The 20590-nt window shown below is 34.9% G+C and overlaps 1 protein-coding gene across 1 annotated transcript in view; it reads left to right on the forward strand.

The window, feature by feature from the left end:
* IFT43 (intraflagellar transport 43) overlaps nt 1-20590 on the forward strand; it is a 66828-nt gene that overhangs the window by 24483 nt on the left and 21755 nt on the right. Inside the window, exons 4-5 of the mRNA XM_087951894.1 lie at nt 16196-16231; nt 18777-18820. Of these exons, the coding sequence (XP_087808020.1) occupies nt 16196-16231; nt 18777-18820 (80 nt within the window). The remainder of the gene's footprint in view (nt 1-16195; nt 16232-18776; nt 18821-20590) is intronic.

Consider the following 20590-nt stretch of genomic DNA (forward strand, 5'->3'; position numbering starts at 1 on the left):
TTACCCTCTTCTCTTAATAATGCATAGCTCTTACAAGGACATTCAATGATCTTGATTCAGTCTGTCCATTTTTTTTCTGTTGTCTTCTACTTCTTTTTCCTTTAACTTTCCAAAGCCTAATCATTTTTTTTCTTCTTTCATCATTTGCTTGCATCATATGTCCAAAATAGATGAATTTTGGTTTGCTGATTATCATTTCAAAGCAGCTATCAGTTTTTTATTCAGACCGATTGACTGGTTTTTCTTGTAATCCATGTTATTCTTCAAATTCATAATTTGAAAATATTTATCTTCTTTTTTGCTCTTTTACTGTTTCATAGATGAACAGTTTGAATAGAAAAACAATGCTATAATTATTCTGATCTTTCTTATCATAGAAATGTCCTTATCTTTCATGACCTCTCTGAGTTTGTCATTGTCTTCCTCCCTAGGATTAATGTCTTTACTGCTCCAGCATACTATCCATCTTTATTTATTATTAAGTCCAGGAAAACAAAACTATCTACTACCTTCACTTTATCATGGTCAATTGTGACCAAGCTTGTTGACATTATCTTTGTCTTCTTATTTAATATTAATATTTTTCACTTCCCATTTTTGTTTTTATAATGAGGTCTTCTAAGTCTTCTTTATGTTCAGCTAAAAAGTGGTGTCATGTGCATATCTCAAATTGTTAAGTATTTCGACATCTAGTTTTGATTCAAGCTGTCATCTTATCCAATCTTGCCATTCATGTAATATATTCACCATACAAATGAAGCAGATATGTGAATAATATGCATCTATGCCTTTCTACATTCGGAACCAATCAGTTTCAGCAAACCTGGTTTTTACTTGTGCTTTTATAAAAAAATTTTTTTTTTAAATAAACAGCATGCCTGTTATTCTTAATAAACATTTTGGTATTATCAACATAATCAAAGGCCTTATTTTAATCAGTTTACAGTAGAAGAGGAAAATTTCCTTTGTAGGTTCCCATACTCTGCATTATTCATCTTGTATTACGTCCCTTTGGTTGTCTGAAGTACTTATTCATTTGCTGTTTCTCTATCCATATATACAGTTGTACTCTACAAGGTACATCAGTTGCGTTGGCTGCCAGTGTGCTTCCAGGTCCAACCCAAGATGCTGCTTTTCACTTTTAAAGCCCTTCATAGCATGGGAACTGAGTTATCTGAGGGTCTACCTCTCCATGATTACATCAGCCTGTCCCATTAGATCAGCCTGTCCCATTAGATCCACATTTGCAGGCCTTCTCTGCCATGGTGCATGGAACATTCTCCTTCCCAAAGTCAGGTTAGCTTCACCCCTGTCATCATTTTGGAGGTGGTTAAGATTCAAGACCTGGCTATATCACCAGATCTGTGGGGCCTAGGGAAGCATTCTTACATTGATCCCTATGAACTTTTTATTCTCTCTATAGCATTTTTCATTTTAATATGGCTTTTTATGTTTTTATAATGATTATTTATATTGTTGTTTTATTGATTATTGTACACTGTCTAGGGTTGCTTCTTTTTAGATGGGCAGCCATATAAATAAAAAATATAGCTATTCTTTTTTTTGTATGATTTTAAGCAAAACTTTGCTCATAGGAGGACTGAGTCAAATAGCAATATGTATAGTCTCTTGCCATCTATATTTTTCAATATAGCCATTTGTACTAATCTTTTCCAATCTATAGGTCACAAACTTACTTCATATTTTTTGATATAGACTTGTGATATAGACATTGTGTGTACTAACTACCTTTTCTTCTGCAACTTTAAACAGTTCAGATTATTTCATTTGTGCCTGATGTTTCCTTTTTGACAGCTGGTCATTGCCTCTGGATACCTTACTTTATAATGGAGTTGGTTCTTGAATATAATTTCTATACATATGTTTCTGCCATTTGTAATGTTTATAAAGTGTTTCAACACATTTTTCCATCTTATTTTAACCTTTTTGCCTCTGTTATATCTCATCTGTAACTTTTTTGAATGCTTATAGGTTATCTATAAATATTCCTGTGATTTTAAATTTTTCTCTAATCCTAAAACCATTTTCTTATTATTTATCTCTATTTGTTGACATTTGTGACTGAGATTTTTTTTTGCTTGTCCTTTCTTACTTCATGTTGAAAGTTGGTCTTCAGTCTTTATACGTCTTTCTAGTTGCTCAAGGCTTTCATCATCTATTTTTCTTGGCTTTTATAATATTTTTTTCTGAAAGTCGCTTGGATCTTTTTCTCTTTGAAATTTTGGGAGCATTTTTTATGTTTTAGTTATCCCAATTTCTTTCATCTCTTCTCAGAATTCCTCAAATTCTACTTCATATAAATCAAATGTACTGAATCTATTACACTGATCTTCCAATCTCACTATATATAATCCAGGTTAAATCTGTTTGGTGCATCTAGTCTGTCTAGGTTAGCAAATTTAATCCATATATTTGGCACCAATAATTTATGAGGTTTCATGGTCTATGCTTGGATTTATCCAGACTGACTGGATTGCTTTTTACATCTTCTGTCCTGTATTACCTAGTCAGCTTAATTCTGATATTGTCCATCTGGTGATGTCCATATGTACTACCTATGTTTGTGTTAGCAAAATAATTGTCTTCAGAAAACTTTATTAAGCTCTGTCTTGCATGATTGTGTTTATTCACTCCAAATCTTCCTAAAATTCCAGATTCCCCAGTTTCTCCATTATTTGCATGCCATTCAGGAATTAATTGTACTAAATCTCTTTTAGATGTTGATGAGGATTCTCAGTCATCCAGTTAGAGTTGCCTGGAAGTTGAGTCATGGTAACTGGACTTTTTTGTTCGTTTGAAATGTTGTTCTGTTTATCCAAGTAGCTTCTTCAGCCTGAGCAAGTTGGTTAGGGGGACTCAGCTTCCAGATCTGTTCTAGATGTTAACATTGAATTCTTCAGTGTCTTCCATCATTTGTTTCTGTGGTAAGAACAAATGCTTATATGTGTAACATCAATATTCAATGAATGCCCATTAATTCTAATAGATATCGTAGCAAGACACATATTTACTGCAGCACTGGTTTTTTTGATACTGTTGTTCCATTCTTATATTTGACCTGATCATCTATCATGTAATTATCTGATTTAACATGCCCCATTCTGTCTAATGTAAATTAACTTATTTCCCAAACATCCAATTTTGCATGCTGCATTCCATCTTCAACAATTGTAGGTTTTCCATGGCTTTGGGTTCTAATATTCCAATTGTTTGTGAAAATGAATAATTTCTGTTTCAGCACTAATACCCCAGTGACTATGCTTCTTTATGGTCTAGGGATGTCACCATTTTAAAATCTACTCATGAAAATTAAAAATTCTGTATTCTTCCCTGCCAAGTTCCTTCCAACTCTAGAGATTTGTCTTAGTTGTTTCCAGCCTTTCATTGAGATTGATCTTGGAGTTCCTTCTTGTAAGGTTATGTGATTTCCTTTATACCTACAGAGCCTTAATTTGCTTCACCACCATTGTGGATTACTCTTAGGTTCACCTCTTCCTTTGCAACCTTTCCAGCAGTTCCTTCCATCTTCACTCTCAGGAAATTGAAGTGACTGAGGTTTCCCACCGTGACCTGATGGTAGTTTCCCAGGAGGAATGACATACAACACAAATTGGGAATTTAGGATTTGTTTTGTCAGCTTCCACAATTAATATGCTCAAATACCATTGAATATCTATCGTCTATCTATCTATCTATCTATCTATCTATCTATCTATCTATCTATCTATCTATCTATCTATCTCTCATCTGTGCATGTTGCTGAAGATGAATGTTTCTAGAGAATACTACATTAATTCTTTCAATTATATTTTAGAATAAAACTTTTTAGTCGAAACCTGTATTAAAACAGAAGATCAGGTTTAGCAACATGGGAATGTATTCTGATGTGATAAAACCAGTTTTTAAAATGAATAATCAAAACAAGTGTATGATTTGATGAGCCTTAGAAAACCTCCCCCCCAACCTTTTGGGCACCAGAGACCATGGAGAGAGATTTTTCCACAGATTGGAGAGGGCATGGTTTCACGTGCTGCCTGCATCCCATGGATAAAGCTTTGCTTGTTTGCAACGGCCTGGTTTCTGGCATGCCATGGACTGCTGCGGTCCACAGGCCCTTGGGTTGGGGACCCCTGCCTTAGACTATTAAATGGCAGGATATGCTTTGGGATACAATTCTCTTTTACAAAAGTAAAAACTGTGACATTTAAGTCTGGTGACTGCATAAACACATCCATGTGGGGTTTTTTTGACAATGGTTTAGAATGGTTTCTTATTGTCTTCTTCCAGTTTTTTTAAAAATCTTAGTCTAGTTTATATTCTGAGATTTCATGGCATCTCCCTCCCAAATGATAACCAAGCTGTTGCTTACCTTTTGGGGATTAGCCTAACTCAGCTACTTATGGAATATTTATCATTTAAAGCTGATATCTAGGAACTGGAAGCATAATTCCTGGATTCTCCAATTAAAGGCTATGATAATTTAATTACATTACTGAAGGTAGATTGATTAAACTAGTGCAAATTCTAATTTATATTATTGTCCATCCTACAACTTTAACATAATGTAGGTTTTGAACAAAATAATTAATTATTCATAAAAACAGTACTTTTCTATCTTCTATATCTTAAAAGTATAATGGAAACAAATCATTTTATTGTCAGTGTAAGGATTATTTCATCTGTGCAATTTGGATATTGTTTATATTTCTAACCATAGAATATTCTATATGAATACACACTGGTTCATAATAATATCCTCATCCAATTCCTTAAATGGGAAACAACAATAAATAGCTGAACTGGTTTATTGTGTTATATCTATAAAGCCTGAATTTTAATTGTTGAATTTAAACTCTTACATGTTGAAAGGGAGTTTTTGGACTTTTCATTGTGACCTGTTGCTCTGTTCACTGGATGGGTGAGAGAGAAGAGAGGAAGCAGTGTAAGGAAGCAAAACTTGAGAAAAAGGAAGTCTGATTAAGTTTTGGCTTGAAGTGTCAGTTTTTGGGTTTGTTCCTGCATTGATCTGCAAGGGAATGAGGCAAGTAATGGCCCCTTGGGGACCTTCAGGACTTTCTTCTCAATGTCAGACGTCATTTTCAATCACCCTCTCCCTCCCAGCTATTAATTTTGGCCTGGGATCATGGGGACTTGTCCATCTATCACACCTAATTGACACTAAATGATCTGTCAGTTTATTGATGAACTGCAGGAGTGGAATTGTCACAATATATTTTACTTTCTAACAACTCCTCCTGACAATTTTACCTTGTCCATCTCACTCTCTTCACATAAATCTCCATTGGCCTCTCATTCCTTCTCTTGGGCTGTTCTGGTGCTAGCCGCCTCCACAGCATCAGCACTCATCAAGGACATCAAGATGGAGGTAAAGCTGCAGTCTGTGGGTTTCTTTTTATAGAGTAAATGTTTCAGGAATGTTAACCAGTTCCTGTCCTCTTCTCCTTCATTGTCATTGCCAGGCTGGTTGTCAAGAAAAAGAAACATTATCATCTTCTTAAGGTGCTCCTAAAAGGACAGTGTTGACTATAAGCTTCTCTTTTCTGCCTTCTTTTCAAAAAATCCTAAAGAAATCTTTGATCCAAACTATTATCCATACTATTAAAGGGCATGGTCTTCCAGATAGCAATAAGAAAAGATTAATCAATTAAATTTCAAGGCTAAGGGTACTGATTGTCAAGGTGAAGTCAAGCTACAGGAAATAGCGTGCCAATATGTGTTACAAATAGAGGCATAATTCTGAAGCGTGCCTCTTCATAAAAGTTTTAGAAGGATTGGGTTAACATTTTGTAATCTATTAAAGAATGTGATTCATCTTGCAGGAAAAAAATGGCATTTTAGTAGTTTTTATATCTTGTAATACCTTTTACAACTGTTAGATAACTGAAATAGCCAAACTATACCAAGTTCATCCAGGCCTTTGGCAAGGGACACACCCTTGCTTCATTCTACTTGGTCTGCCATTCTTGCCACCTTCTATCTTTTTTATCAAAAAAAAAAAAAAAAAAAAAAAAAAAAAAACCCCCCCCCCCCCCCCCCCCCCCCCCCCCCCCCCCCCCCCCCCCCCCACTCTCTTATTCTATTCTATCTTCATCTTTATCTAGGAGCTCAGGGTGGCATATGCTGCCCTATTATTTTCCATTACAACTTTGCATGTAAATTGGGCTGAGAGATAGTGATTGTCAGAAACTCAACTAGAGAATTGCCACCATTGAGAGGGGATTGCTACATGGCCCACACCAGTAGTGATTCAACACCTTAACCCAGGGGTTCGCTGCTGGGGGGTTCACAGGGGTTCTGTTAAGCTAAGATTCTGTGCACTTCAGAGAACCCCCAAATCCCACTCCATGGCCCATTTTGGATGCAGGTAAGTGCAGTGCATGCACGGAGGTTTGAGGAGGGCGTGAAATGGGAAGACCGTAAATGGGCCTGTTTCCGGCTTCCAGAGAGCCTCTGGAGCCCGGGGAAGCCGTTTTTGCCTTCCTGGAGGCTCGAGGAAAGCCTCCAGAGCCCGGGGAGTACAACCCCCCTCTGCCATGGTGCAGGAGACCAACCAGGCCACGCCCACCCAGCAACCAGGCAGAGAACTCTTCGCTAAAAATTTTGAAGCCCATCCCTGCCTTAACCCATATACCATTCTGGCTCTTATACATTGCTTTGCATTTATTTCACAAAATTTTGCAATCGGTATTTCCTTCCCAAGATTTTAGGAATGTTAATATTCAAATAAAGAGGTTTTTCTTTATTTTTCTTTGAAAGACTATATAATACATTCCCCTGTTGGATGATATAACTCATACATAACTAAGGTACAGCTAACAAGACTTATCCTTTCATACATTTATGATAATCCCATCCCAAAATGAACAATCCTTTCTGTTTCTGTTTAGTTTTTAATACAAATAAAAAACATGAATGTAACTTTTTTGGGGGGAATTGCCTAACTATGATGCTACTTTTTGTCCCCAAACTCAAGCAAACACAGTAAAAAGAGACACTTCAAGAAATCCTGCACAGTTTAGATAGCAATAAAAATCTCTAATTTTGCTATTCGAACTACATTTTTATATACGTATGTATATATGTTATACGTATATAGATGTATTTTATGTATATTATTACCTCTTTTTATTCATTCCTAAATAAAAATAGAGTGTATAACAGCCAGACATTTGGATTTTTAGCAGATATGAAGTTTATAAGTAGAAATGGAAATCCATATATAGATCTAAATACTTTTCTGGAGAGTATTAGAAAGTAGATTAAGTGCAGAATTCCTGCTCTTAGGTGTTGGGAGTCCTGCCATGATTCTTTAGTTTGAATCTATAGTAAATTACTGCCCAGATTGTGTATCACGATAGTTAAAAACCTCAGCCTTGCAAATTGTTCTATTGTAGTTTATGCCTTAGAGACGAAACTGTTTCCCCCCCCATTCCTTGAGTAGGGGGGCTATCAGTGCATACCCCTAATATCGTCAGTAGTTTTGTTCAGACGCAGGGATTTTTAATATGATAAGCCTAGCAACTGGGTCTACTTTTCCTTTGATGAATCCTTTTTTTCAAAAATAGAATTTCTGTGAACATCAGTACTTTCTTTTCCTTTCTGTTCTTCTAGCAAGAGGGCATCTTCAAGGAGCTTTCGTTTTTGCAGGTCATTCATAAAAGAGAAACAACTTAGGCTAGGCAGTGCATTCACTTCCATTTGGAAACATCCCCTTCAGCTGTGATGGGTCTTATGCCTTTGGACCTTCAATACCTTTGATATTCTACTCACTGACTTCCTGCAGAGCTCAGACGGTCCCATTCTTCATAACTGGCAGCACTGAGGAAATTTTTATTTGTTACTTTCCAGAAGTAAAAAGTCAAGCAGCGCATTTCTGTGAACATATATTCATATGCTTTTCATTGCTGGAAATTTTCAAAGTAATAAGATTCCTTGAGTACAACATTTCTTGTTGCTGAGTTCAGTCAAGTCTTCGGTATTCAGAATCTCAGCTAAAAGTCATTGTTCAAGCTTGCAGAATATAGTAACCACATCATTCCAGCCACTCGCTGAATGCAAACCTTCTGTACTTCATAGATTCTTAAAACATGATCAAGAATTTTGAGCTAAATGGCAACTTGAATAAATATTTAGCCAAAATGAGATTTCTTTACCTTTGCATGATTCCTATTAACTGGTACATTAGGTTTTCGCTTTTGCTTTTTTAAAAAGCAGAACTTCACTAGAGGTGGGTAATTTAAAGTGGAGGTACAGTATAGGAAAAAAAGGAAATGTAAATACTATTATAAGTTTAGTCAGAAGGGGGCAAACATTGCACAGAAATAAGTACACATTCCAGTCTTTGTTTCAGAGGCACTCCTAATTATGCCCCATGCCATTCTCTACTCATTTAATTTTGTGATGGTTTGTGTAGTATAAACAAAAGCTTTGCTTGCACAACTTGCTTAATTGGTCATGGGGGAGGAGCCATTATTTGAATACCTAAATCCAAATATTAAATTAGAGATGTTAATGATAACAGTTTAATTCAAAATAATCCCAGATGTTGTTGGGGTTAGATGCCATCCCCATTTCAGCAATGTCATGCAAACATTGGTTATCCCATTCAAAGTGAAACAGTTGCCCAGCCCCATTTATTCAGTCTTCTGAGAGTACGGGGCACAGACCCATTGGAAAAGTCAAGTTCTATTAGCTGCTGAACAATTTTTTGACAATGATTGGCTGTAGAAATCAATCAAGTTACTTACTTTATCCACCTTAATAGGATTCTTTGTGGTTACTGCCAATTGGAAGAACCCATCAGAGGCTCTTATGCCAAAATTCTGAAAATATTTACACAATATTCCCTGACTAGGTGCTCTGGATCTCTAGGATGCGCTCTAAAAGTCAATCCTGTTACCTTCCCTTTGTCCTGGGTTCTATATGCCAAGGCTTATTTCTTTTTCTGTTACCTTTCTGTTTCATTAGTTTTGTTTTCCTTGCAAGGAGTACAATTATTTTTCTTTCTTATAAATTTCACATGGAGGGGTTAGTTATCAGTCAGGGCTACTTGAACAGGAGTCATTATAGCTGATCTTCTACTCCCTAATAGGATCTTGTGTTATGGAGAAGGATGGTGTTGCTGCAAGGGAAGCAAATAACAGGGATAGACAAGCAGAGAAAATTGTAAGCTTTTGTATAAACCGGGGCCCCCGGGTCTTGCCTGTTCCCCATCATTCTTTTCATCTCCCTTCCATACCACTAATACTTGTATGATCAATGAAAAGAGACTGGTGATATCATGATGCTTGCCTGTGTTCCTCATTGATTTCAGCCAAGATTGGAGAAAACAGTTGAAGCTCCTATTTTCCTAAAATTTGATTCTATCTCATTCAGTGTGCCTGAGTGCCAGTAGAATTCCAGTACGGAGGTTTGACTTCATTATTCTAATAGATGATTAAATAAGTATGTTGTGCAAATAGGATCAGAAAATATCAGTCTGTAACACAACTGGAGAATAATGTGACTATGTTGCTGGGGTATTATTTTATTTTGTTTATTTATATCCCGCCTTTATTGTTTTTACAAATAACTCAAGGCAGCAAACATATCTGAAACACCTTCCTTCTCCTATTTTCCCCCCACAACAACAACAGCATTATGAGGTAAGTTGGACTGAGAGTGAGTGACTAGCACATGGTCACCCAGCTGGCTTTCATAGGTGGGACTAGAACTCAGTCTCTTGCTTTCTATTCTTGGTGCCTTAACCACTAGACCAGGGGTGTCCAACCTTGGCAACTTTAAGACTTTGCTGGCTGAGGAATTCTGGGAGTTGAAGTCCACAAGTCTTAAAGTTGCCAAGGTTGGACACCCCTGCACTAGACCAAACTGGCTCTCTAAGTATGCTAGTCTAATGAAGAAGGAGAAACCCAAACTGACCCTTTGTAGGAAAACCACCTTAACAGAGCTTTTTGCTTTTCTCAAAACTCATCTGCACATTGTTTGCATAGTTCATTTTAATCTTCTAGATTATTTGCCTATTCTACTTTCTTTTGTCTCCTTTGAACTGAATGTGCCATTTAACTGTGTTTTCAGCATTTCTAGCCAACAGTGACATATTCCACATGGTTGTGCCAAGGCAATAAATAACCTGATGTTATTTACATACATTTCCCTAGCCTAGAAGATGACTGTTGCGTAAAGGTGTCATCAGGCTAATATTTTACACCTAATATTTGGAATTGATAGTAAATGTGTATTTTTTATTTCTCTTGCTTAGAAGCTGCCCTGAAATCCCTTTTGCATTAAGATCTAAAAATAAATAATTAGTTCTTAAGCAAGTTTTAGGAAAACAAAGTTAGCACCTCAAATGGTTTAGTATGATTATTTTACTAGTTATGTCTAACAATTTTTTTCTCATAGTCTCTTTCAGTTCATGCTTTTTTATCCAGTATTCATCATAATTCCTTGTGTTATTTTTTTCTTCTCTCCCTTAACAATATGAAATACATTCATTTTCTGTTATATGCCTTTACAGTAGACTGACTTGCAGCTACATGAAATATAAGTACAAGAAAGAAGAATAACTAGCCTTTGTGGGCTAGAGATATTAATGAATTTCAAGGGCATTTGCCCACATTTATCCCACTTATGTCACCTGTTAAAACAGGTTAACGGTGTCTAATTAACCGCTGAACGTTGTCATCCTGCATGAATTTAGTATCCTGGCTCTTCCTGAAGCTTAGCTATTTTATCTCTATTAAATCTTTTCAATATTCCATTAAATAGGAATAAAATGTTTTAACAAAGAGGATGTCTACATTAATGCTGTCTTTCACCCTTCAGCACTTAACCTCTGAGATATAACATTTATGGAGAATTTCTTTCTCACTCCAAACCTAGAAAACTGCTTAGCAGTGAGAGGAGAAGAAAATCTGAACATCTCTGTTGTATACACAGCTGCTTCCATTTCAAACATTTGTCCTGTAGTACATATCTGAAAAAGGAGGAGTTCTACCTAACAATATATTTTATTTGTTTTAGGCAATGTTTCAGGACAAATCATGGCGTAGCTTTCTTTCTTTTTAATAATTCTCCTCGACTTCCAGCCACAATTGAACCCAAAATTTTTATTGTTAAGTGAGACATTTGTTAAGTGAGTTTTGCCCCATTTTACATCTCTTCTTGCCACAGTTGTTAAATGAATCACTGCAGTTGTTAAATTAGTAACAAGGTTGTTAAGTGAATCTGGCTTCCCCACTGGCTTTGCTTGTCAGAAGGGCACCAAAGGGGATCACATGACCTCTGGCCATTGTAACCATTATAAATATGAACCAGTTGCAAAACATCTGAATTTTGAACAGGTGGACTATGAGAATGCTGCAATGGTCATAAGTGTGAAAAATGGTCATAAGTCACTTTTTTCAGTGCCATTGTAACTTTAACGGTCACTAAATGAACTGGATGACCTGTGTTTTCTTTATGAAATAGATATGATATACATATAAAAACCATTATATCTTAGTTGATCCATGAAACAATTTTTGTGGATTCTAATTCATATTATGATTAATCAAAGGGCTGAATAGAGGATATAAGCTTTTGAGTTCTCTGAAACTCTTAGGGAAGGTGTGGGGAGTTAATCTAATTTGAGCAGATAGAGAGTTGAACCCTGCCATCAGAACAGATGCCACTTGTGAGGGAAGAAATTTACATACATGACATTGGAATCAGAGAACTTCATAATTAGATTTGATAGCTTTTGAATCATTGCTGTGCAAATTATTCAAAAGTAATACTTCATAAAGTATGTATATGAGAGCAGAGCAAACAACTGCATTTCTGTGGAGTTTTGCTAAGGGGTTTTGAGGGCTGTCCCTAGTTGCTTATGTATCTATGCTCAGTTGTTACATTTCACAGTTTTAGCTGATCTGCAAGAAGTTCTGTATATCTGGGGACAAACATCTGGGGACAGGCTTCGGATATCATACATTGCAATGTCCTACCTGTCAATGAATACTTCAGCTTCAACCATAACAACACAAGAGCAAACAATAGATACAAACTCAAAGTTAACCGCACCAAACTTGATTGCAGGAAATACGACTTCAGCAATAGAGTGGTCAATGTCTGGAATACTCTACCCGACTCTGTAGTTTCTTCCCCAAACCCCAAAAACTTTAACCTTAGACTGTCTACTATTGACCTCACCCCTTTCCTAAGAGGTCTGTAGGGGCGTGCATAAGCGCACCAACGTGCCTACCGTCCCTGTCCTATTGTTTCTCTTATTCTTCTTTTATTTTTCTTATATGTACCCATTTCATGTATTCACAACTATGTATACACTTATACTTATTATCTTGTAAACAATTGGCAAATCAAATAAATAAATAAATAGTCACACAAGATTTCTAAAAGGCTGCGTCTACTTAAAATTTTAGGGAAGAGGCCTTTATTCACACTAACATGCCTTGTAAAGAACTTATTTCAAACTTTTTTTTACCATTCCCCTACTTTTTTTCTCTTTTATGCATTCTTACACGTGTATGCATGTGAGAATCACTTTCTCAAAGTGACTCACAGATGACTGTATAAATTGTTTATATTTGTTTGATTGAATTCAATAGTAAAAGATACTGCATTTGAGGTGATGTATACTTTCTGTGATAGTTCTCAACTTACAGCCATTTGTTTAATGATGGTTCAGAGATGGTGCTGATAAATGTAATTTATGACCTGTCCACAAAGTTACAACAGTCTTATCATCTCCCCAGCCACACAATTGTAATTTGGGGGGTTGTCAACTAGTTCACATTCACAATGGTTCAGCATCCTATAGCCACATTGTATGTGACTTACCACATGACTCTTTATATTGGCCAGAAGGAGTAGTGAGTCACGAGGCAGCTGATGCCAGCAAGTTCTACCTTGTGTGTTGAGTACTGGGTGAAAGATGAGTACCTGGACAAGATTTTTTACTTCAAAACATGTTGAGTACCAAATTCCGTGAATTTGAAGCAGTCAAATACCATGGCGCCACTGTAACTAGAACCTACTACAAAACCTAAAATTTAAATATATATTTGGATGTTAACATTTTAAATTATTTTCTATTTGATTAGATTTATTTTGGACCTATTTGTACAGGAGTTCAAGCCAATGTACGTAGTGTTCCCTCCTAATTTTCCCTACAACAAACAACCTGTGTGGTAAATTGGATTGAAATTGAGTGACTGACCCAAAGTTCCCCATGAAACTTCTCACTGTTCCTAACATAATCCCTTAACTACTACACAGCTTTAGCTCCCCACCTTCTACTCTTTTTGAAACAGAAATAAACAATTCATTGGATTTTGCTAAGCTTTAGTATTTACTGTTCGTTAAATCAAACCTCGAAGAAGACTTGCTCGCAGTTTTTTCATTACTACTTCCTATTCACTCTCTATTCTTTTTTGTAATCACTATCATATTACTCTTCTTCAGATTCCTGGCTGGGTGTATTGTGTCCTGTGACATTAACAGCACATACTATAGTACCAGCTCCCCTAGTAAGAATCATGGCATAGTAAAACTCTTCCAGTATGCAAAGCCAAATTATTTGAACCAAAACATAAAAAAGTTTGCACTGTTTGTATAATTGCAAATAAAGCCTGCTTTTGAAAAAAATGAGAATGAGACAATTTCCAGTCTTAAAGAAATAGGCATTATCTCTGAAATTTTCAGGGATACCTTTTTTGTAAAAGCAGAACATGTAGTGGTAGAGTACAGCCTTATTATGTACCTTTTCATGCTGTGCTCTTTGCTCTAGGGAATGGAAAAAGAGTATTTCCCAATGTGCAGAGTTAAAAAACTTCATCTTGTGAAACAGTCAAAGCAATCAGCAAGTGATGGAGTATCTGTTAAAAAGAAACCTGACATTTAATTAACTTTTCAAAGTGCTGGTTCAGCAACCTCTATGTTCTACATTTTGAATATTGAACAAGCACTCCTAATCGGATCTGAATTAGTTCTGGGCTTGCCGGCGTGGTGAAGAACAAACGAGTTGTCTGCCATCTTCTGTCCCATCTTCACAATATTATTAACTAATAATATGTATTTAATATTCATGTAATAATATTTAACTATTATTAAAAACTGATAGTAATGGAACCAGATTTTGCCCAATCTTCAGGGCATCTAAAATCAGCACTTCCAGGATTATAAGAGATAGCTGGGTTTAATAATCATTTATAGTTAAAAGTAGCAGGGCAAAGGTAGGGTTGTATCATAATCTTCCTTTGAGAGTTAAAAAAAGCTTTATTCTTACATTGCTTTAATTTTGAAAAATATTCAGAGGCTGCTTTTCAGATAATAGTGTTAAAAATATCTCCCCAGGATTCAATGTATTCATGATTCAATGTATTCAGTTCAGCCCTGAGAACAATTTCAGATGTTACAAAAGAGTAGCAATAGTGATATTGTGAATAATTTGTGTGTCTTCACTTGGTTCTTGAATAAAAGGAACTATGGGAATTTTTGCATCTCTTCTGTGTATGAATGCAGAGTCTTGTAGTGGATGTGGGGAAATTCCATTCCAAGAGATTTCACATTAAAAGAGTTAAAGAAAAATTGCTGACCTATCAATACAGATGAGTTGAGAAGAAAAACAACAAACATTGAGGTTGTTTTGTGTCAAATAGTTTGTGTTTGATATTTAATTTATTTATATTTAATCATTTATTCAAATGTATCTGCTCCTAATCTTTTCATTATTGATGACTTACAACTTAAGAGACAAAGCATCAACAAGATGATAAAAGTAGGTTATAGAATTAAATAGAAATAGATATTAAAACATATTTATTATTTATTAAATTTCTGTGCTGCCCATCTTACTGATAAGAGTGCCTCTGTAAAAAAGAGTAAAATAAATAAAGCTGCAACTGCTTTGAGATAAGTACAAATATTCTCTTGAAGACTGGATACTGTTTGCTTTTTAATTTTTAGTGACATAGAATAAAATAGACAGTGATGAAACAACCAGGGTACTTTTTAAAAACTTCACCCCATCTAATTAGCCTGCAGTTATTGTACTGGGTCAGGGCTTTCTTAATATCTTCTCTTCAGACTGGAGTCAAGGATTAAGGTTGGGTTTCATCAGTTCATGGATAATACTTAACCCCAAATAGAAGCATCTAAGAACAAAGCCATAGTCAATAGTGAGTCAAATGAAATGTAGTGAATTTAGACAGCTAGATCAGTAAAGCTAGTTGCAGTAGAGTTTGTGTTTTAGTTTAATTTGTGAACTCTTCTCCAGGCTGTGTGTTTGGATATATGTTCTTCTATAAGATCCTGGGCTGGAAGGAACTGACAGAGATCAGGTTCTCCATTAAACATTTATTCATTCTTCCTTCCTTCCCTCTTATTTTTCCCCTCAGATCTGTCTATGTCTTTTACATTGTTAAATATAATAAAGTTCTAAATTTCTTAATGAGCTAGTGGTACACATTCTAGTAAAGGTATTTAGCTTTTAGAGATATGAAGGAAGGGAATTTCTCAATTATTCCTCTTCTGATAAATCAGTGACAAAGAGGATTTCTTTGAGGTAAAGTAACTGGTAGCAGCATACTTAATTCTCATGCATTAAAGAGAGTACAGACGTTGCAGGAGAAAAGTTAGTAGAACCCTTGTTGGAATCATTGGATACCAAGCCACCATATACAACGCTGATCACATCCTACTTGCAAGTATCCATTCGTTCAAACAGTCTAGGATCTCAGAATTAAAACCAGCAATTTAGGTTTATCAAACTATTGCCTTCCTGAGCACTAGTGTGATATGTGGCTTTTGTCATTTTACTTGTTTCTTTACTGTATTTATATCCTGCCTTTTCTTTGTGAGCTTAAGACTGTGTTCAGTTTCCCCTCACAATGGCAGCTCTGTGAGGTAGAGTGACTAGCTCAATACTAAAAAAGAACCTGAAGGAAAAAAAGAACTGATCTGGCTTCTTTGCTGTACCCTCAATGAATCAAAGATGATCTTTTTTATTTGAAAGATGAATAATTTGGAGAAAATGTAGATTTCCTTTCAGATAAATGCATTGAATCAAAATGTACTTCTCCTGAAATAACACTTTGAAAAGTTATTGTGAGCTTTGTTTTTCCATTGTTCAGTGTAGGCCTTTGTTGTCTTTTAGGTCAAAAAAGAAACCTGCAGAACAAGAAGTTGAAGAGTAAGTGACTCCCTCATTGTCTACTATGTTTCCACATAAATGTTAAGAAATTTTTTTTCATTTTCATCATTTTATGTTTGTGGCTACTGCCCCTGTAGATATTTTTGTAGGTTTGGGTCATGTGTATTGAAATGGTTACAAGCTATTAGGGTTTTCCAATGATCTAGATTTAAAGGGAAAAAAGGTAATTTATAGCACATATGGGTGCACCTGCATATTCATCCTTTGATCAAAGATAACAGCCTGAGTTCATACAGTATATGATCCTGGGAAAAGGCACAAGTTGGCAATATGTGCAAAGATCTGTACCTATACATGCTCCAAATCATCTTTTCTTGGAAACTAGATTGCTGTACAATCTTATAAACTATTTTCTTAAATGCCAAAGGGAATAGATTGAAGTCTTATGATCTCCCAAAGAACTGAAGTATTATATAAATAATTTAAAATAATAATTAGATATTTGGAAGCCATTCTTAAAAAGCTGGTTTCATTACTGAGGCTTGTGCTTGGATTTTTACAATGGTTTGTCTATCTGTTTGTTCATTAAATTTATATGGTTGCCCATGACTCAGGATGAAAGAAAAGTAGCAATATTAAATCTCCAACAGATGGCAGTACAGATGCAGTAGAACTTCTGAAGTCTAGTTTAGCATCTGTTCTTTCACTCCGATTGGTGAGAATTTGCTATAAGAAAAGTGTTGATGCTACTGTTTGTGAAACATCAACCTGTAGTGAGTACTTGTCAGTACACTTTAAGCAGCACACCATCAACGTATGACTCTTCAAGACTGCTAAATGCAGTTGTTTATGGCAATGTGGCTTTGTGAAACAAATACTGTGCATCATTGAGCCAAAAAATGTAATGATGAACCAGAAAAACTGATTTCTCTGTGTGATTAAGAATGAAGGGCATGACCTGTGGCAACAACTGTCAAGTTTCACATGAGAAAGTTTGATGAACTGAACTTCTTTGGAAGGAATAGCAAATTGAAGAGAAAACCAGGGCACAGTGAACACAGCAAACACCAAAGAACCAATGAGTGGACCATTTTTTTTAAAACCTCTCCAGATAACAAGAGGATAGGCGATCACCCACAAATGCTCTGAGTATCTGTTCCTTGTGGAGACTCAGGTATTCTGTGAGCTTGAACAATGGGAGACAAAGAGATTAGCCATCTTGCTTGCCATTGCAGCAGTGTAGAGGGAGGAGTGGCAGAACCTGGGGGAAGAGTTAAAGCAGGAATCATCCTATGTAACCATAAGCAGACTAAGCCCAAAGTCCCTTGAATTCTGTTGACCTTTATTTAATTCCTAATAGATACTAATCATGAGTGGAGAATATTCCTGTGTATAGGCATGAATAGCAATAAATCAGTTTAATTGGATCCTCACCTGTGGATCTGATCCTTCGTGCCTGACAAGAAGAGCCTTTTAAAAGATGCTACTTTTGCAAGCCTCTTTAATCACTTTCAGAATTTGCTTATTAACCATCTTAACACTATTGAGACCTTTGGAACAACAAATTTGAAAAGTTGCTGGGTGAATTTAGCTGCAATAATGAACAAAAGAAAAATTAAGTACAAGCTTAAAAATAAAGAATTTGAAATAAACGGCAAAAAGCTAAATATGATTTTGATCTAAGAAATGGATTAAAGGTCAAGTTAAATTTGGAATGTTGACATTTAATATAAGATTTTAGAATTACTTACAAAAAATAAATAACCTCTCATGTGAACAGAATTATTTTAGATATCCTTGTTCATAAGAACAGATAAATGACTATTATTTTAGAACTAGAAGCTATAGAGGACTAAAGATTCTAAATAGATCGGAAAAAATACAAGCTTGCTTTTGGTACTGGTTAACTGGGATTTACAAAATGACACAAAATATAACATTGGAAATATTAAAGAGGATCTTTGAAGAATTGAGTTAGAAATTAATAGCTACAACATCAACAGTTTCAGTAAAAATGTCAGATTGTATGGATAAATTATGTTAAAATATGTTAAAGAGGAAACAATAGAATTTCGTCTAATGACAGCCAAGAGAATGATTTTAAAAAGGACAAATTTTTATTGTCCTTTATTATTGGATTATTGGATATATTAAAGAAAATGGCTGAGGTTTTAAAAATTTCAAGGGAATTACAAATGGCAAATCAAGAGAATGACTTGGAAAATGTTTTCTTATCAAATCTACAAAAGAAGCGTGTTAAACCCTTGAAGTCTGGAGCTAATTTCAAGGATATTTTTTCTTGTTCCATTTATTAAAATATCCCTATTTAAACTAAAATTATGGAGTTAGAGCTATTAATTTTGATTCAGTCTTCAGATATGGTATTTATTGGAGTCAATGTAATTGTAAAGCACCAAGATTAATATATATGCAAAAAGATATGCAAAGAAGCACTCTCTTTTCTAATAATTTGTAGGTTCTTTTTAGAGCCAAAAATGCTATATGGGTTTCTTCAGAGGAAAACTTAAGATGTTGTTTTATACACTTGCCTCTAATGGTGACTTCACTTTGTAATATTTTTCAGTCATCGTCTAAGACAACAGAGTACAGAGGCAGATAATGGAGAAGGTACAAATTCCCCTTTTAATTGAAATTAAGATAGTCTCATGTTTCTGATGACTTCAGTTACAATACATGTTCAACTTTTATTTGTCTGGAAGACAGCAAAGAAATACAGGATATCTTTCTAGTGTAATTTGTATGTTGTTATACATTTTATTCTATTTGTTTTTGTTTTTGATATCAAAAAATCATTTGAATATTAATGTATATTATTAATTTACAACTTTTTAAATATTTTAATATCCAATTTTTCTTCAATGTATGTTTTTAAGGCAAGCACTTTAATAAATTCTTGTACTATGCTTCCCCAACTGTATGGAATACAGTTGAATGAAAAAGTAGAACAGCTAATTGAATTTGTATATCTTGGTAAAATGCTCACTAAAGATGGGAAAATATATGAAAAGATTTTAAGATATTCAAATGGTGATAAAATGTGGGTTCTGTGGTGAAGAATGAATTTGTTGAAAGAACAAAAATGGCCAATCTTTCTTATTTTGAATATTTATATAGCTGCCTATCTTATATTGAACTCTGGGCAGCTACCAATCAACATTTTTTTAAAAAAATCAATAATACACCAACATGATATATACACCTATTAAATGTTTAATATTTAATCAAACATTAAAAAAACTGCTGCCAAAGTTAACATACTGTATAATCAATCCTTCATTAGAATCTCTCATCCACCTCACCCTATCTCAGTGCTTTGGGGAAAAGCCATGTCTTTAGTGCTTTTCAGAAAGCTAGAGGGGTAGAGGTCTATAAACTTTAAGAGAAAAGAATTTTTATAGGGCAGGGGCTACCCCGGAAATGGCACATTTCCTACATTCCATAAAATGGCAATATTTAAGGGAAGGGACTAGGATCATGCCCATCCTATCTGATGATGTTAGGACGGGTATATGTCCTTAGGGATAGGTGGTCCTGCAGAGAACCTGGCCCCATGCCTACCTTTCTTTTACATGTAAGTAAGACTTTGGTATGTTAAGAGAAACATAAAATAAAATATAATGGGAATTATGTGTGGTAAAATAAAACAAAAGGTCAAAAAATTAATGGGAGCTGGATTAGTGGGAATACAAAATGAGTAATTCATATGAAATAACTATATTGATATAGTTTGATGATAAAAGACAGAATAGATGAATAGCAAACAAATAAGAAGGGAGATGAATGGGTGAAATAGAAGGAGGATCAAAAAATTGTAGTTAAACGGACATAGAGGTGAGCTGTAAAGAAGAAAACTCAATGTATGAGGTGATATATATACTTGATAAAATCAAATGAGTAAGAAAGATGAATGATGTTGGTATAAATTGTATTTAGCTATATTTCCTGTTCTTATGCTTTCCTTTAAAAATGTGCTTTCTTTTTCTTATCCTCCTTTACTACATAACATTATTTTTCCCAAATTTGTATGTATTACATGTATACTTTTAAATGGATCTTTTAAATGTATCTGTATCTTTTTGAAAATGTTTAAACAAAGAATAATGGCACTAGCTAATCCCATTGTTGGGTGTCTATGTTATAACTGACATTTCATTTCTTTTTGACATTGCTATTGTACTTTTTCATTCAGCTCTAATAGAGTTATGAAAATTAAAAACTTCACTTAAAAGAAATCCAACAAATTTCCTGAATTCAAATTCTGTTTTAGATATGGGATTCATTAGTAAGGTTTGCATAGATGAAATAGTAGAGTTTAATCAATGCATCATATCTTTGTGGTACACATATGTATATCAATATACTTAACCAATGCACATT

Source organism: Notechis scutatus, chromosome 1 (genome assembly GCF_049901735.1).
Source record: "Notechis scutatus isolate UNSWTSFEM ecotype Mainland chromosome 1, rNotScu1.2, whole genome shotgun sequence".
NCBI lineage: Eukaryota > Metazoa > Chordata > Lepidosauria > Squamata > Elapidae > Notechis > Notechis scutatus.